This window comes from Tenrec ecaudatus, chromosome 11 (assembly GCF_050624435.1).
Source record: "Tenrec ecaudatus isolate mTenEca1 chromosome 11, mTenEca1.hap1, whole genome shotgun sequence".
Classification (NCBI taxonomy): Eukaryota; Metazoa; Chordata; class Mammalia; order Afrosoricida; family Tenrecidae; genus Tenrec; species Tenrec ecaudatus.
Window position 1 is genome coordinate 67,558,739 of NC_134540.1, and position 18,833 is coordinate 67,577,571.

General features: G+C 47.2%; 1 protein-coding gene across 1 annotated transcript; it reads right to left on the minus strand.

Annotated features, from left to right (window-relative positions):
* Positions 1-165: 165 nt before the first annotated feature.
* On the minus strand, positions 166-10,311 carry CHCHD5 (coiled-coil-helix-coiled-coil-helix domain containing 5). Its single transcript, XM_075563127.1, has 4 exons — positions 10,043-10,311; positions 7,814-7,954; positions 7,569-7,734; positions 166-6,579 (listed from the first exon to the last, which is right to left on the minus strand). Coding segments are annotated over exons 1-4 (333 nt in total). The 5' UTR covers positions 10,045-10,311; the 3' UTR covers positions 166-6,555.
* Positions 10,312-18,833: the final 8,522 nt, after the last annotated feature.

Here is an 18,833-nt window from a genome sequence, read left to right on the forward strand (position 1 = left end):
ATGGTTTTTAATTTTTATTTTCTCAAACTTTAAATGCCACTGCAACTGAATCTACTTCAAATCACAGAAACCCTATATACCGGGCCAGGGCTATAAATCTTCATGGGAGCAACTCCCATGGATCACCTAGTAAGTTTGAACCTCTGACCTTAGGATTAGCAGGCCAGTGCTTACCCGACAGTGCCACCTAGTCTACAGAGGTGGCTTTCTCTGTAATAAAGTCCTTGCCTGTGCTTCACATATTTTACAGCACTGAGTATTCTCTCAAATTGGGTGGGGATCTAGAGTGACAGAGACAATCAATACTCCTTGGCAGCGGTGGTGGTGGGACACAGGTAAGCTACATTTCCCAGTTTCTTTTTTTAATCGTTTTATTAGGGGCTCATACAACTCTTATGACAAGCCATACATACATCAATTGTGTAAAGCACATTTGTACATTCATTGCCCTCATCATTCTCAAAACATTTGCTCTCCGTCTAAGTTCCTGGCATCAGCTCATTTTCCCCCCTCCCTCCCCACTCCCCCCTCCCTCATGAACCCTTGATAATTTAGAAATTATTATTTTGTCATACCTTGCCCTGTCTAACATCTCCCTTCACCCACTCCTGTTGTCCATCCCCCAGGGAGGAGGTCACATGTAGATCCTTGTAATCGGGTCCCCCTTTCCAATCCACCCTCCCTCTACATTCCCAGTATCACCACTCACACTACTGGTCCTGAAGGGATCATCCACCCTGGATTCCCTGTGTTTCCAGTTCCTATCTGTACCAGTGTACATCCTCTGGTCTAGCCAGACTTGCAAGGTAGAATTAGGATCATGATAGTGGGGGTAGGGGAAGGGGAGGAAGCATTTAGGAACTAGAGGAAAGTTGTACTTTTCATCATTGCTACGTCACACCCTGACTGGCTCATCTCCTCCCCAAGACCCTTCTGTAAGGGGATGTCCAGTGGCCTACAAATGGGCTTTGGGTCTCTACTCCACACACCCCCACCCCATTCACTGTAAGATTTTTTTGTCCTGATGATGCCCGATACCTGATCCCTTTGACACCTCGTGATTGCACAGGCTGGTGTACTTCTTCCATGTGGCCTTTGTTAATTCTGAGCTAGATGGATGGTTGTTAACCTTCAAGTCTTTAAGACCCCAGATGCTATATCTTTTGATAGCTGGGCACCATAAGCTTTCTCCACATTTGCTTATTCACCCCCTTTGTCTTCAGCAGTTGTGTCGGGAAGGTGAGCAACCTAGAATGCCAATTTAATAGAAGAAAGTATTCTTGCATTGAAGGAGTACTTGAGTGGAGACCCAATGTCCTTCTGCTACCTTAATACTAAACCTATAAATATATGCACATAGATCTATTTCCCCATCCTCATATATAACTATATTTGCATATGTACATGCCTTTATTTAGAGCTCTATAAACGCCCTTTGCCTCCTAGCTCTTTCCTCTATTTCCTTTGACTTTCCTCTTGTCCCACTATCATGCTGTCTTCATTGGGTTTCAGTAGTTTCTCTTGGTTATATTACCCTTGATCACGCCCTACCAGGCTTCCTACACCCTCACCACCAATTTGGATCACTTGTTGTTCCCTTGTCCCTGGGTTTGTTAACACCACTACCTTTCCCCCCAACTGCCCTTCTTCCATGTCCCCCGGAACTCTCGTTCCCATTGTTTTCTCCTACAGATTGTTCATCCAGCCTATCTTAATTAGACAGACCTGCGGTGATAACATGCACAAAAACGAGAGGGCAAAACCAAGCAACAATAGACAACAAAACAACAAATCAATGAAAAAAACAAAACATAACAAAAAAGAAAAGCTTGTAGTTAGTTCAAGGACTGTTTGTTGGCCTTTAGGAGTGTTTTCCAGTCCAATCTGTTGGGGCACCATGCCCTGGCCCCAAAGTCTACTTTCAGTATTTCCTGGGGACCTCACCACTCCATTCCCTTGCTGTTCTGTTGCACCCCCTTAGTGTTTTGTCTCAGTGTGGCGGGATTAGATCTGGTGCAATTCCCACAGTGTCTCTGGTGTTGTCCCTTGTAGGGCTATGGGTCAGTGAAGGACGTCATGTCTCATAGTGGGGCTGGCCATGTGGACCTCTCTGTGGACTGGTTGCTCTAATCGGGAACACCATCCTCAAGGCCTGGTGGGCCAGGATGTGCTCCACTCTCTCCTCCTCCCCCTTCACCTGTTCCCATGTGGTCCGATCAGATATGTCCCTCTCCTGGAGCTGCAGATTCAATGCTGTCCTTTGAAATAAATTCTTCTGGGGGGAGGGACTCCCAGTTTCTTTTGTAAGTAAGAGGATGAGGCCTGGTGGCTGTAGTGGGGTGTGATCCAAAAGGCCAGCAGTTCAAAACCACCAACCACTCTTCAGGAGAAAGAAGGGGCCTTTTACTCCCATAAACCATTAAAGGCATAGGGGCAGTTCTACCCTGTCCCATAAAGTCACTCTGAGTCAGCATCGACTAGAGGGCAGTTGAGTTTTTATAGGGAGGCAGGGTTAAGTTTTGTACACTTCTGCTTCTAGGACTGTTACCTAAAACCTTCCCCATGATTCTTCAGCTCTCTCCTTCAACTGTTAGCTGTGGGCTGGAGATCAAGTAGAAGACTCCTAAGTAGCCTTAGAACATTAATTGAAAAAAATAAACTTTTACCAAAACTCACTGCCGCCCAAAACCTCTCTTATCCAGCCCTTGGGATTTAATCCCATACATAGAACATGACATCTAGTCTTTGCCGCTTATCATCTTCTCAAAGCACCGCCCTTCCACCCTAAGTATTAACAGTGGGCTGCCCATGCCCTGTGCTGTGCCTCATGTGCCTGTTAGCTGTGCCCTGCGTAGGATTAAACTGCTTCCTGAAACGGGCTTAAGCTGCTAATGTCGGACTGATGGACTTGATCTGGACTAGGCTAGCATCTTTTCTCAATATACAATTGCACTTTGATATAAAGATCTTTCTTGTACATATATGCATGTCCCTGGATTTGTTTCTCTAATCAACCCGGGCTAACACAGGATGGAGGATAGGAAGGCTCATGCAAACTGAAACTCACAAGTTAGGATGTGACAGAATGGTTTTAAATCCATCACAAAGGGCTTTATTGTTTGCACCCCTACAGACACACACACACACACACATACAGAGCAACACCTATCCTAAAAGGAAAACAGAGGTCCTTCAATTGGCTTGGGTATACTACATGCGCACACATTCTGTGAAAGTAAAATTATACTCCTGGTTCAGACACTGAAACGTAGATGCCATGTGAGCAAAGACAGAGAAGATACAGCTATGTTGGCCCCTTACTGTAGAGTTGACCAGTCCCACACTACCCTCACAGCTGTGAGCCCATTGTTGCAAACAACATGTCAGTCCATCTCATTGACAGCCTTCCTCTTTATTGCTTACCTACTACCACGCATGTTATTCTCCAGGGATTAGTCCCTTCCTGATAATGTGTCCAAAGCACCTGAGATGAAATATCACTAGCCCAGCTGCTAAGGAGCATTCTGGCTGTACTTCGGCCAAGAGTTGTATTTGTTCTTTCTTCAGTTTATGGTATACTTAATATTCACCAACTTCCTTATCCAAAGGCACTAATTCTCCTCCAGTCTTCCTTAATCATTATACAGTTTTGCATGCATATGAGGCAACTGAAAATACCATGGCTTGGATCGATTATCTGTCTTCAACATGACATCTTTCGTTTTTATCGCTTGTTCTTTTACAAATCCACCCGATGCATTTTGCCCTTTGACTTTGACTACTATTTTCATGGGCATGGGTTATGGATCTAAGTAAAATGAAATCTTTGACAACTTCAATATTTTCTCCACTTATCATGGTGTTTCTAACCAAGTACACAAAAGAAAACATCAACAAAATAAAAAGTAAATTGGTTCCCCACCCCACTCAGAAAAGGCACAAATACCAATGTGAAAAATGAAAGGGGGCTATCTCTATACACTCTATAAGCTAAGGAAAGTATGATGAACAGATTTGTGGCCATTTGAAATTTATACAAGGAATTTCTAAAACATATATAATTTATCAAAACTGGCACAAGAAAAAATAGAAAGCATGGAAGAGTTTCTGTGGTAGTGTAAGTGTGGCCACAAATCTCTATGGTCCCTCCAGTGTGCCCCCTAGCCCTTTCGTCTGTACTGGCTCCGTAACCTGCTCTAACACAACGTGGTAAAAGTGAATGGAAAACGCGGTTGTTGAGGTTTCCATTTCACTCTGGCACTTCGAGAGCACCCTCGGGTGAGGAAGCTGGCCAGCCTACTGGGAGAAAGGCCCAGACCAGACCCAAACCAAACTCACTGCCATCGCGCTGATGCCGATTGATAGTGACGCTATGGAGCAGGGCACAACTACCCCTATGGGCTTCTGCGACTGGAACTCTTTATGGGAGTAGAAAACCTCATTTTCCTCCCGAGGAGTGGCTGGTGGTTTCAAAATTCAGACCTTGCAGTTAGCTGTTCAACAGCTAACCACTACACCAGGGCTCCTTAAAGGCCCAGCGCTGTTCTAAATTCTGGTTTCTGTTTCCTTTCGTGGCCAGCCACTCAAGTCTTCTGATCAAACGTCTTTCAGTTGCACGGCATGGAAGTCCGTTTAAGCCAACTCAAGTACAGGGATTCAAATGAGTGGGCTTGGCAAAAAACAGAACAGACATCCAGGGTTCGAATCACAGTCCATGGAAACTGAAGGTAGGGGCAGAAAGGTGTCAGAACCCAGGCAGCCTTTTCAGGGAGCCCAGCGCTCGCTCGGAATCCTCTCAAGTACCTGAAAAGCACCCGAAAACTCCTGCAACACAGACTACATAGGACTTCTACTTGGCTTGACTTTTTTTGTCACGTAGAACTTAGGTGGTATAACTAAAAGGGTGCTAACCACAAGGTCAGCCATTAACCTCTGCAAGTAAAGGTTTAGTCTCAGAAACCTACTCTGGTCTATAGGGCGTGAGTCGGAATCGACTCGATGGCATTTTATTTTTGAACTTTGCTGCCAATTTACATTTCAGATGGTTCACTTTGTGTCCCACAGTCTAAACTACTCTTCAAGCAGACCCACCCCTATCATCTCACCCCTTCCTGGATCCTTGATTTCCCTTCTCCCCTCCCTCTGCGGATCACCACCTTCATTTCACTCAAGTCTACACCCACCGGGGGTCTAGCGCACTGCTTTATTTTCCCTCTCTTGCTCTGGGTCAGTGAACAGCTCCCAGTGTCTGGGAGGTCAAATCCCCAAGGGACATCCCAACTGACCAGACTCATTTTTCAAAACTAGCGCAAAACCTTAGGTTTCAAGTGGCCATTCCATCAGTTTTGACAATTTATCTTTACTTTCCAGAGGTTGGAGGTTACTTCAAGAGAAAGACTGGCTTGCTTGAACTCTGGATCTGAGCACAGGGCCTGGGCAGGCTCAGCAGCCTGGCCCTCCAAGATCTCTCCCCTGATAAACTGGCTGGCTGTTCTGTTCTTTAGGACTGGCCCTTGCTGGGGAGCCTGTGATCGGTCAGCTGTGCTCATAGGGCCTGTAACCCTGAGAAACATCAAGAAGCTACAGCAGCCACTTGTTCAGATCCACTCCGAGATCTCTCCTGGAGGCTCATGTGACCCCTGCTACTGTACCACGCCCTCTTCTGAGGCAGCAGTGCACCTGCTCTGCATGTGAGGCAGGTAAGAAGTGTGGCCCATCAATGCCCTGAAGAGAGTCCTCAGTGACAGAGTGGCGGTGAGGGTAGGGGGGCGGCGTATACAGATGGTGAGCCCTCAAGCTTCTGAGTCAACCTGTTGCCCACAGTGGTAACTGGTTTGATCATGCCCCTTACTCTGTCTCACTTCTCCATTAGCTAGCCAGTGTTTCTACACTTGCTTCCCAAACATGGTATCTATATTAAAGTTCCTAGAGTTGGCTTCTGGGAGAAAGGAAGCCAAGATGGAAATCTAGGGTAGCCTGTTCCTAAGCCACATCCTCCAATCCAGCTGCTTTCAATAATAAAGCCAGTATTTTCATCTGACTACCTAAAGCCTATGTCTACTTTTCAACTGGTACAGAGAGGGTTGCTATAAGTCAAAATTGACTCACTAGCAGTGAGAAGTCCCAAGTAAATACTTAATACAGGCTTGCTGAGTGCTACAGTAGAGGGCGAAAAGACCTTTGCCCACACGAGCTCAAAGGAGGCAGGAAATGGTTGCTTGGCAGAGTTAACAAGAGAAAAGGGCATGAGTTGTAACCTTGGTGGACAGAGAGGGCAACCTGCCCCCTCCCAGGCCCTTTCTTAGCACATCAGGTAAAGTGGGAAACAGAGGCCCAGGGTTTCTTGCCAGCCAGTCTTTCTTAGGGCCCCTTCAGGTGCCAAAGACAGAATCAAAGATGGCACACAAAATATTTATTGCAAGTCCTGATTGCCAACAATGCTAGGCCCATGTCCTGGGCCCAGCTGCACCCAGAAGTCTTCCACACCACTCTTTGTGGGGGCAGTGGCACCCAGTTTGGTCATTTACTCATGTCTAGCTTTCCTGCAGCGAGTCCTCAGGAGGCAGGAAGCGGCTGGGCCTGTGGAGGAGAAAACATCATCTGGCACCTCGTCTGTGCCCAGCTCGGGGAACACTGCCCGGGAGACTGTGTGCCTGCCCTTGCACAGCCCAGTCTACAATAAGACAGCATCAGGTGACGACCTGGGCCACCTGCCACATGAACAAGCCGAGTGGCTGTGGTGAGCTGTCATTAAGAGGGGCAGGGTTAGCACTCTACCACCATGTTTCCTACGGGCCTTCTGTGGGCTGGGCACTCAAGAGGCAAATGATCATGAATCTGGGGTACAAACACTTCAGCAAGAAGGGGACAGATGACCAATGAATCAAAATACATCAATTGATAATCAATTCTAGAAAACTAAACCATAGTAAGGAGCAGCACTGTTGGGGCTTCAGGGCTTTGGGCAGACTTTGTCAGCTTTGGTCTCATAGTGGTCACGACTTTGGCGAGATTCTAAAGGTTTATGGCTCAAAACCCTAAGTTGCTCTACAGCAGAAGAAAGACTAGGCTTTCTTACAGTCTCAGAAATCCCAGGGGCACTTCTACCGTGTCCTATAGGGTCACTATGAGTCAGCATCAACTCAGCGGCAGTGAAGTTATATGTCAGGTTGTTGTCAGCTACAAAACACAGATGTTCCACAAGGTCTTTAGGGCATTATTTTTCTGATGAGAGCTTTTGGGGATCAGCAGCTCAATGCATAACCTTTATGCCACTTAGAGCTCCTTGAGATGAGAACTTTTTGTTTGCTATTTGGTGGGAAAGAGACTAGAGCAGGCCCAAATCTCAGGGCCCCAGTCTAGTGAAGGCAAGCTGTATCAGGACCAACCTCAACTGGAAGACCACTGACAGTGGCTGGCGGAGGGTAATGGCAGGGACTGTGGCAGGGCAGGAGAGGAACCTGCCCTGGATGTTCAGTGAAGGACCAGATGGAGGGCGAAAGGGTTGGTGATGAATCGGGCAGAGGGAGGTCAGGGAGGAAGTAGTGGACCCACAAGCCTCGCCTTACCTCCACGGTGGCAGGGGAACTTGGAGGCTGCACCTGCTCAGCACACTGCAGGAAGCGGCGTATGTGCTCCGAACAGTTGCCCACAGCCGCCTCATTCTGGCGCAGACATTCCTCAAAGGCCAAGAAAGGCTCAGCACAGACTTGGCGGATCTGGCGGATGATTGGGCTGTGGGGGAAGGATGTTTCAGAACCTGGGAGACGACCCTTCAACCCAACTCCATTGCTCACCCCCCACCCAGACTCACTGTGAGGATGTGCAACGAGCAATGCTCATCTTGAGATGGTGACAGTCCCGCTGCCATGACTCAGGCTTAGCCGCCACACACTGGCCATACTGTTCCAGCTCCCGGCCACAGTAGCGAGCAGTGACCTCCAGGGCAGCCTGCCTGTGGGACAGAGAAAGCCAAGGATCATACCAGAGGGAGAGGTGAAGGAGAGTCCGGAACTGTGTGAGGTAGGAATAGAGATCCTGGCAGCCCTGGAAGTCCAAAGGATGCTGGGATGTGACCAGAGAGGTGTAAAGGTGAGGGCTGAGTCCTGGGGGTCATGGAGTAGACCAGACACGTGGAGGGATAACAGGGGTCCTAAAATGAAATCTGGTTGATCTAAGTCAGCCCTTGGGGCCCCAGTCAAATGGTTGAGTCTAAGGGCCGAGTGAAACAGTGGAGTGGGATGTTGGGGACATTTTAGAGAACATTTGGAAGTCAGAGGGAAATGGTTCAAGGCCCTACAAGACATATATTAAGGGGCAGGGGGTAGGGGGAGAGGTGTCTAGGAGCCCTGGTGGTGTAATGGTTATATGTTGGGCTGCTAACTGCAAGGCCTGTACCTTGAAATCACCATGAACCACTCTGTGCGAGAAAGATGACGCTTTCTACTCCCATAAAGAGCTGCAGTCTTGGAAACTCAGAGGTAGTTCCACCATGTCCTACAGGGTCACTATGAGTTGGCATCTACTCAATGGTAGAGTGTTTGGCTGGAGCTTGGGGAGCCCTAAATATATTTGAAGGTCCTGAAAGTGAGGGGTAGGGATCTCAGAGGTGGGGTATAAGGCCCCAAGGAAAGGGCTTCTTGGTCAGAAGGCCTTTGGTGAACTGAGGGATAAGTCCTGGGGGCAGAGGTAGTTGAGGTGGACTTAGACACTAGGGTGAGGATGGAGGGCCTGGATGTATCTCAGGATCCTAGGCACATGATATGGAAATCCTGAGTGGGGCTGGGACCCTGGAGTAGAGCTGGGGAGCTTTTGGGAATCTTGGAGCCAGGATCTGGGAATCCAAGTGGGATCACTTAGGACAGGGGTGTCAAAATGGCAGCCCACAGGCCACATGCAGGCCCCCGGGGTAGTTTTTTGTGGCCCGCGATGCTCTGAAATAAAATGAAAATAGAAAAAAATAGCGCTTAGAGGAGATTGAGACAATACCACACATACAAAATTCCCTCATTAACTCTTTAACTACTGAAGATGAGCATACACGTGGCCCAGTGCCTTTTCTGGGGGTCTGTGGACACGTATAAACGCACTGACTCAGTTCTGGCAACGTTTGGAAGCGATGTGTCTGCCACTCTGTGTCACGTAATGTAAACAGATCCCCATAGCGAAAAGGTTAAAAAAAGCACTCGGGGTGGCACACCTAGTGGCAACCCTAATTAACATTTTTAGAGGGAAGCCATTGTGTAAGCAACTGTTTTCAGCCATGAAATTAAATAAAATGGCATACAAACCAAGATTAACTGATAAAACATCTATCTGCCTTAATGAAGATGGTCTGTTCTCAGTCTTTGAATCCAGGTATCGGAAAACTAGGAGGAAAGCGCTGTCAAGTTTCCGGTAAAAAATAATAATTTTACTTTCATAAATACATTAAATAAATGTTTAAATAAAAGCAAATATATAGTGTTTTAATTATCCTATTCATATTCCTGAATCATCACTTCAAAATATAAATTTAACAAAATTTGTCAATGTGAAGTGGCCCGCGCGAATCTTGCCTGCTGCACCCAATGGCCGGCGTTTTAATTGCGTTTGCCACCCCTGGCTTCAGCGGATATCTGCAGTCCTGGGCAGATTTAATCTACCACAAGGTATGGTCTCGTGACCCCTTCACAGGAACGTGGGGTTCTGAGGGCGGATCCAGAAATTTTAAGGGTCTTACAAAAAGTCTGGGGTCCTCGCAGTGCACGCTGAAGGACCTAAACTAGATGTGGGCTTCTGAGGACGGAGCTTGGGGTAAGGAGCACTGGCCCTGGAGGTCTTCCGGCAGCAGAGGACGAGGGGCGGAGCCTGAAGCCGCAGAGGGCGGGGCCTCCACACCTGGAGAGTTGGGGCTTCTGAGGGACCCCGCTAAATGCCGACAGGTGAGTCTCCAAGAGGACAGGGAGGGCAGTGCTTCGTCTCAGGGTCCACAACAATGTCCGAGGGACGGGGGAGGAGAAGGGACGCGGCGCGGGTACCCGGCACCGCTCCCGCTACTCACATCTCGAGGTCGGGACGGCGTGTGAGCAGTCGCGCGAGCGGCCCGCCTCTTCCGGTGCCAGGCTGTCATGGCCGCTCCCAGTTCGACCTGGCCCGTTTCTTCCGGTCCGAGGGCGGGCCAGCCGCCTCAGTCCTTCCTAGGCTGTTTCCTCTTGGCTGCGCCATTCTCTCTGCCGGACCTGTAACGGCGACATCCCACTCATGTACGTTGCGTTCTCTTTTCCGACGTACTCCCGGCTTGCGCTGGCGGTGCCCCGGGCTCGCCGGAAGTTCCTCACCGGAAGTAAGGCGTACAGGCGCCCGGAAGCGAGGGGGCCCCCTGGCGGTGGCGCTGCCTGCGGCTCTGCGCGCTGCCGCTCTCTGGGTTGGACCCGGCCGTGAACGGCTGGCCTTGTTCCGACCCTTCAACGTGCTGCTGTGTACGGGCAGGTCTCCTCGCTGTGGCTGGGAGCCCGATCCCTGCTGCCGCGTGCTCCCCGCTGTCGGCATTGCTCGCGCACTCTGTCCGCTCGAGAACCTGGCCCGTGCGCGCGCAGCTCGTCAGCTAGACTAGAGTCACCCCCAGAGCTACACCCAGCTGCTCGGCCGGGGATGCCCTGCCGAGACCCCCATCTTTTCGCATAGATAATAAAATCAGAACGGACAGAGGTGTGAATCCCGGCTTCGTTGCCATGGGGCCTACACCAGACATCATTGACTTTAAGTAATTTCTTCTAGTGTCAATAAAATTGTGTGTGTGTGTGTGTGTGTGTGTGTGTGTGTCAGAATTTAGCACAGGTTCTGGTATGTAATGTTGCTCGTATCCTCTCCTCCCCACCCCCACACACTTTCCAGGACTAGCAAGTACAACATCGTTTGCCCTGGCTGCCTACTTCAGAAGTGTGAAGCTAATCCAGACCTGTGTGGATTATGTTTGTGAGGCTGGGCACTGGCACGGGTATTTCTTGATCAGTGAAGGTCAGCAAGTAGTCCTGTGATCTAGTGCTCAGTGGACTTCCCAGACTTAAGCCAAAGTGAGTATGAAACGCAGTTAATCCTAGTGTTTAAATGGGACAAGGGCTATTGGACTGAGCAGGTGACTGAATCACTTGGAGTGTGGTTGCCCTAGTGTGTAAATTGCCAGTGATGACAGGGACATGTCATCACATAGGCGGCCATAGTGTATGTGAAGCAAGCATGCTCAGTTCTGAGTCAGAGTTGCTGCAGGAGGCCCTAACCAGAGCTACCCTTGTAAGATGCCCAGAGGCATCTTAACCTTCCTCAAAAGATTCCAGCAGGTTTAGAGCCATGGAAATGGCAAGAAAAAGTGCTGTGCCTCATGAGGACTTTTCAGTTCTTCCGTCTTCCAGCAAAACCTTTCAAGTATGTTTGTCAGGAGAAGAGGGGAAGGGGGGATCGGCATCAAGAACTGTAGGAAGAGATAGTAACTCCTCTCTGGGGCTTCGAAAACCCCAGGAAAGTTTTGTTTTCAATTCTTGTTTTTGCCTCATCCCGCCTCACTGTGCTGACTCAGAACATTAAGACCCTGGAGACCAAGGAAATGGCCTGTTTACAAAACTCCACAGGTGAATTCTGTGCAGTTTGAGAACTACCGCACTAGCCTACTGTCCCCTCACACTTGCCGGATGAGCAAAATCGCATGAAGGGCAATGATTCAATGCGATGGCCCTTGTAATACACTTGGCACAGGGCCTGGCATATAGAAACTCAGTATGCCATGTTAGCTGTTTCAAATTTTATAGAGTATGTGTTAGTCTGGATACTTTAGAGAAACAAATCCACAAAAATTCATGTATAAGAGAGAGTTTGATATAAAGGGTAAGTGTGCATCAAGAAAACATACCCCCCCCAGAAAAAGAAAACATCCCAACCCAGTGCTGCCCAAGCCCACAAGTCCAACATTAACCCATATGTCTGCCTGACACCAATCTACAAAGTCCTCCCTCCATCTTGCAAAACAGACGCAATGATGCCGGCTGCAGGAGGAAAGCTGAGTCAGTGAATGTGTAAACATCTCAGCGCTGGCAGGGGTCTCCACATGGGTGCTCCAGCACCCAGGGCTGCATTGGGATAGGTTCCATGTCGCTTCTTGGGGATGTCTTGCAGGAAGTCAGCCTTGTCAGCTGAAGCAGGGAACTGCTAAGGCAGTTGCACCCTGGTGTGACCACCACAAAGCAAAAGACTCGAGAACTAGAAAGGCGAAGCTCACCGAACCGTTTATCCCTCTGCCCTTCAATTAATCCCATATGTATTTATCGGCCAGGTTGGCACAATAAACTAAGAGTATTTCACAGCCCCCCTGCTGTGCATGCCTTCATTGTAAGAGTGATGACAATAAACATGTCGGTGATAAGAACTCCTGTTTATTGAACTCTCGATACTCACTATGTGGAGTGGTGAATTAAGCATTTGGATTATCGTGTTGGAGAAGAATATTAAAAGTACTGCGGACTGCCAGAAGAACAAGCAAATCTGACTTGGAAGAAGTACAGCCAGAATGCTCCTTAGAAGAGACTCTATCTCGTGTACTCTTGGCAAGTTGTCAGGAGAGAAGTCTCTAGAAAAGGATGTTCTGTTTGGTAAAGTAGCTCTTTGCCATCAAATCTATTTCAAATGAGCAACTCTATAAGAACATAATTGCCCCCCAAATCAGCGACTCCATAAGAATAAAACCCCTCCCCCCAGCCCTTTGGATTTCAGAAACTAATTTTTTATAGGAGCAGAAAGCCTCATCTTTCTCCCATGGAGCAGTGGTGCTTTTGAACTGCTGACCTTATAGTTAGTAGCCCAACACAACCTACTATACCCCCAGGGTTCTTGGATAAAGTAGAGCCTGAGTGCAAAAGATGGACTGTCTCTTGCAACCCTAGGCTGGACTGGGCAGCGTTTCTGTGTGTATAGGGCTGCTAAAAGTCAGGACTGATTCTTCAAGGGCATCTAGAAACAACAACAAAGTGGTGAACGCTTATTTAATTAAAAACAAAAACAACTCATTTCCTAGTCATGTGATATCAACATGTGGTTAAAAACCAAAAAAGTTTGAGAATGATGAGAGCAATGAATGTACAGATGTGCTTTACACAATTGATGCATGTATGGATTGTGATAAGAGTTGTATTAAAACAAAAAACCAAACAAGCAAAAAGAACTAGAAAAAGAAAAAGTGTACCGGGATGGGATGGATGTTTGGGAGCTGCCGACAGAGCCCACACTCATGGCCACACCCAGCCAGGAAGCACCTCAGAAGCAGTAGCGGACTCAGTTTCCTGACTGCACTTCAAAAATGCTAGATGCTTGCTGTAGCTAGTGACACAAAGCCTTACGGACACACTTAGCAGTCTCCCCCACTCTGAGGTAAGTCACGTTTACAAGTTGGGGGTTTCCCTCACGTGCTCTTTCTGATGAGCAGGAAAGGGTGCTAACTGCATGAGCAGTGAATGATTTAATGTGGTTCTTCTAGCCGGTGTCCCACTCCCATCAATCTACCTTCCCCTGCACACGTCTGGACAGAAGATGGGGGAAGAGGCTGCTAGGCGTCCACCATCCGTGAGTGATTCTCTGGAGTGGCATCCTGCAGTGTATAAAATGACCCCCCTGAGAAACAGGATTTTTGCTTGTGTTTCTAGTGCTTCATTTATTGGGCTATGTTATTAAATCTTTTGTATTCCACTTTCATTTGAATAGATCTCTTCACTTGTGTTTATCAACACTGTCCTGGAGACACAGAGCAGCCTTCAGTGCTTATGAGGCAGTTTCCGTAGACATTCATTTCTGTTCGCTAGAAGTTCATTCATAGAAAAATATGATTTCATTCTATCTTATTTCTAGTTTTTTTCCTAAAAAATAGGTTCATTTGCTTATATTCTGGCAACACGATAAGTAATCATATATTTGTGTTCACACGCCATTTAGAGACAAAACATATCACTCAGCCTCCTCAAGTAAATTTATGGTTGTTATCTCAACACTCCAGGGAGGGAAGGAATTGTTGCAGACTGAATGGTGATCTTCCTCTCCTCCCTCAAATATGTGTGCACCTGGCTAGGCGTTGATTCTGGGGTTACGTAATTATCCTCCGCTTTGTGAGCGAATGTGATTGTATCCTAATCTCTGATGTTAAAGACGCAGCTGTAGCAGCAGCTTTGTTCACGAGGCAGGATACAATATAAGGGATTAGGCTGTATTTTCAGTCAATCTTTTGGGATATAAAAGAGGTTAAACAAGTGAGCAGAGATCAGAGGGACCTACTTCCAGCAAGAAAGAAGAGAACATCCCTTTTGGATTAGGGGTCCCCGAGGTGGGAACCTCCTACAATCAGGAGACACAAAGTCTTTCCCTAGAAGCTGGCGCCCTAAATTCCTACTTCTCGCCTGCTCAACTGTGGAAAGATAAATTTGTCAAAGGCATCCGTAGCTGTTATTTCAGCACTGGATAACCGATAGTACAAACATACTCATTTAAAGCAGTTCTCAGCTTGTGGGTTGCCACTCCTGTGGGGGTCGAAAGACCCTTTCACAGAGGTCACCCGATTCATAACTAGCAAAATCAGTTATGAAATAGCAATGAAAATAATTTTTAATTTTTGGGAACTCATACAACTTTTATCACAATCCATACATACATCCATTGTGTCAAGCACATTTGTACATTCATTGCCCTCATCAGTCTCAAAACATTTGCTCTCTGCTTGAGCACTTGGTGTCAGCTCCTCTGAAAATAATTTTAAGGTTGTGGGTCACCACAACATGAGGAGCTGTATTACAGAGTCGTGGCATTCAGAAAGTTGAGAACCACTGCTATTGGGTCTGATTGCTGTAGAGTAGGGGTGTCAAACTGGCAGCCTGCAGGCCGCATGTGGCCCCCGAGGTAATTTTTTGTGGCCCACGATGCTCTGAAATAAAATGTAATGAGGAAATTGTGTGTACGGTATTGCCTCGATCTCCCCTAAGAGCTATTTTCTTCATAATGATATTTTCTATTTTCAAGGATTCAGTCAGGGGGTTAGTGAAATAAGGCATGGAACAAAGAAGCCATCACAAATGCATGACTGTGGCACCTCAATACATCACGCCCAGGTGGGAAAGCAGAATTGGGAACTGGACCGTGATTGGAACACATCCACCGTTACAAGAGCTTACCCGATTGGCGCAGGGCCTTCTGACCGAGGCAGTCTGGGCACATCTGATAGGATGTGACTCATTTGACCTCCTAGTATCCTCAGTATGGTGATCTCCATCGAGGACATACCCAGGGTATGCCCTTAGGAGAGCAGGTCCTTATCCTGGCTGGCAGGTGCTTTTCAATGTACTCTGCCTAAGGACAGAGCTACCCCCTTGGTTGATTATCAGAAGGAATTCAAGGAGGCCTAATGTATGTGCGGACTCTAATGGACTAATGGGTGCTCAGACTTTAAGCTCTAATACAGGTGGCTTGATTTTGTTTCGGTTTTGCCAGAAGCAAATAAAAGAAGCCCTAGTAGTAGTGTAGGTTAGAAGCATTGGGGTGCTAGGTGCAAGTTAGGTTGTTTAAACCCAGTAACCAACCAATCTTGGGGGAAAGATGAAGCTGTCTGTTCCTGTATAGGCTACAGAAAAAATATTGTTCAATTTGATGTATTGCAAGTTTCATCCAAGTCTGTGTGTTCTACCAACAAGGTTCATACAGAAACAAAATACAAATAAGCTTATGCACGTACAGCATTTGCTTTAGTTTATATTATAGCAAGAATCCATTCATACGTATATTTAATCTTGAGTCTAGCTTTTCCTTTTTCAAATGCACATCCCTTTGTATTTTTCCAGTCCTTCATTTATTGGGAAATATGTAATCTAATTTTGAGTGTAACTTTTCCCTTTTGTTCGATATACCCACTTGTGTTCTAAAAACACCTCATCTTGTTTTAGAAACGTACTTGGCTTGACTGGAAGGGACTCAATGCTGGGCTCACCTTGGTCCTGTTACTGGCCCCACAGTTCCTTACAGTATTTCTGAGGGGCAGATTACCGAACAAGCCTGGGAAACACATGCTTCCTTATGCCTAGTTAACACAAGTAAGTTCCCTAGTGGTAGCGTGGGGGAAGCACTGGGAAGAATGGGCCTTCAAGCCCACCAGCAGGTCTGCAGCTGGGCTGGCTGCTCCTGGGAAACTGCGCCTTCAGTCTTGCTTACTGGATACTGGGTCTCCATCAGAGATAGTAACTTTATAAAGAGGCTTTGATTCTGGAGGAAGGTGCTTGCAGTTGGGAAAGACAGATGTCAGTCACACTTTAGGAGGAGCATTGAAGTGGTGTAAAAATGTAAATTAGTTCACGATAGATTAGCAAGTAAACACAATTAAGCCTGTGCTTACTTTGCTGAGTAATCCGACACTGGTATTAGTACTTCTTCAACATCTTTAAACTAATTAAAAAATATATGGTGCCTGGTTTAGCTACGTGAGAACTGGCCCGGAAGTCTTCCCTGTCCTGTGGTGCTGACGTGGTTTACACTTGCTTCCTCCAAGGTCAGAAACCAAAGGGCAGTACTGCACCTTTCCGGTAGTGTCCTATGACTTGGAATCGACTCGATGGCAGTGGGAGCCCTATCAAAGGACCACCTGGGTGCACATGGGTGCACAGACTGGGCCCAGCCACATGGCATCACACACGTGGGCCTAAACTCAGCCAGTAAGATCATGCCTCCCCCGGCCAGTGAGACCAGAGAACAAGAGCCAGGATGCTTACACTCGCCCAGCTGCGTCTGTGCTGGGCTCCCACACTGATTCTTGTCTCACTGGAGTTCATCTCTGACGAGGGTCAAACCTTCCTTGAAGGAGAGCGTCAGAACACTGTTATTTACTGTGTGTGGAAACAGACACCTCTATTTCTGACACTGGAGAAATCACGGGGCTCACAGCAAAGCACTGAAACATGGTTTCTTTGGAAGTCTACTGACATCAACTGGAGGTCAAGGTGTCAGAACCCAAGGGCATGCCAGTTTCCTTATGGCCTTTCTTCTTTGTACCGAGCCTTTTTAGACCATTTACAAAATTACTCTGCCAATAAAAAAAAAATCTAATACTAGATACTGTAAAAATAACCAAACAAAAGAAACATACTAATTTGTCCCTTGACTACTCTATGCCTCTAGAGGTAGGCCAGCCATATATTGATTTCAGACCAGGTTTCGCTAATAGTTGACAATCTAGTTGCTCAGTCAGACAGAGAAGGGTGTGGATTTTATTTGTAAGTTTTGAAGGGTTGTGAGAAAATAAAGACCACCACTTGTGTGGAACAGAGATTTCTCCCAAGTTGTCTCCCCCAAATATATGCCAAACCTAGCTGCTTGCGAACCATGGTAAACGACTATATACACTTGGGAGGTCAACGAAAGCAGGTCAGGTTATTTTCTCTAAGGGTTATCAGCCATCTAAAGCAATCAGACTGTATAGTCCATCCCACCCTAAGTAGGGCCCACTCTCTTCTGATTGTTTCTCTGGATTGGCCAGGGAGGTCAAGCCCACTCAAGGGTGACCAAGGTTAGGCTGCAAAATTGTCCAGGGTCCGCCCATCTTGTCACATGTATACCCCTAGTCTAAGGTGACCAGACCCAATTTTTAACAATTTTCCTACATCCCGCTGTGTTTTTAAAAAGTCCCGATTTTTTGAAAGAATGCACAATTTAGGGTACACAGTTTTCAGCTGCCATGTGGCTATTTTGCCAGAATGAGTTTTATCAATGGTGTCCCGCTTTACCAATGTTAAATTCTGGTCACCTTACCCTAGTCCCTCCCCTTCCTAGGGTATATGCTTATCGTACAACCCCTCCCTGTGACGTGGGTGGTTACCTGTGACCACACCCCTAAGTATATATGGGCCTTGGCCAGAAATATTCTCCTGGCCCTCTCCTCCCGCATCCCCATGTGGACCATCAAGAAGGGCTGAGGTGAGCATGCTACTGTGAAATCTGTCTGCCTCTTTTATTTTACCTTCTCTTATTTCCGATGACTTTGCTATAATCTTTATGTTTTAACTGTACAATTGCACTTATTGGACCCATGATATAGTTGTGAGGAGCTGGATTCCCCCACACACTTGTAATTTATACCATTGTGAATTTTACTTTGAAAATGATTAGTGTCAATTCGCTGCCAATTTGCCTTTAAGCCATTTCCCTTTTCTTCCCATCTAGCCACATTTACGTCTCTCTGAATTTCCTCATCTTATTATTTCAGGGCACTTAAGAAAACATACTCTCCAGGATTCTAGAAATTCTTTCCTTTTGTTTTTCCGTATTTCTGTACAAACCATGCAGGAAGAGACAAGGCAGTTGGGGTGGGAGTCTGTACTGTTTTTACGTGTCCTCACCATGAGCGAGGCAGCTGAGCACCGCGAGTGCAGGTCCTTTTGTTCGGCCAGAACACAGAGCATCAAGATGCCTGCCGTGCTGCCAAAGGGTTGAACAGACTCAAGAAAATCATGGAAAAATGGGAGTTTTCCCCGTGAAACTTTTGAAGCCCCTTTGTGGTAGTTGGATAATTTGATGTCAACACTACTGGACTATGCGTGGGCCAAACCTGTCAATCAAGTGGTAGCTTGGGAGCACCTTCTTGTAGTTGTAGCCTCTGTGTAAGAACGAGGGGCTCCGGGAAAAGCTGTAGCCTGTGTAAGAACGAGGGGCTCTGGGAAAAGCTGTAGCCTCTGTGTAAGAACGAGGGGCTCCGGGAAAAGCTGTAGTCTCTGTGTAAGAACGAGCGGCTCTGGGAAATGCCTCTCTGCCACTTCGCCTTCCTCTTCCTCGCTGGGACTTCACTG

What these genes read in the sequence shown, in the direction of transcription:
- CHCHD5 (XM_075563127.1), bottom strand. An exon ending in GCTCGTTGCACATCCTCACA is followed by an intron (nt 7,735 to 7,813) that starts GTGAGTCTGGGT and finishes CTTCCCCCACAG; the next exon opens with CCCAATCATCCGCCAGATCC. An exon ending in GTTCCCCTGCCACCGTGGAG is followed by an intron (nt 6,580 to 7,568) that starts GTAAGGCGAGGC and finishes TCTCCTCCACAG; the next exon opens with GCCCAGCCGCTTCCTGCCTC.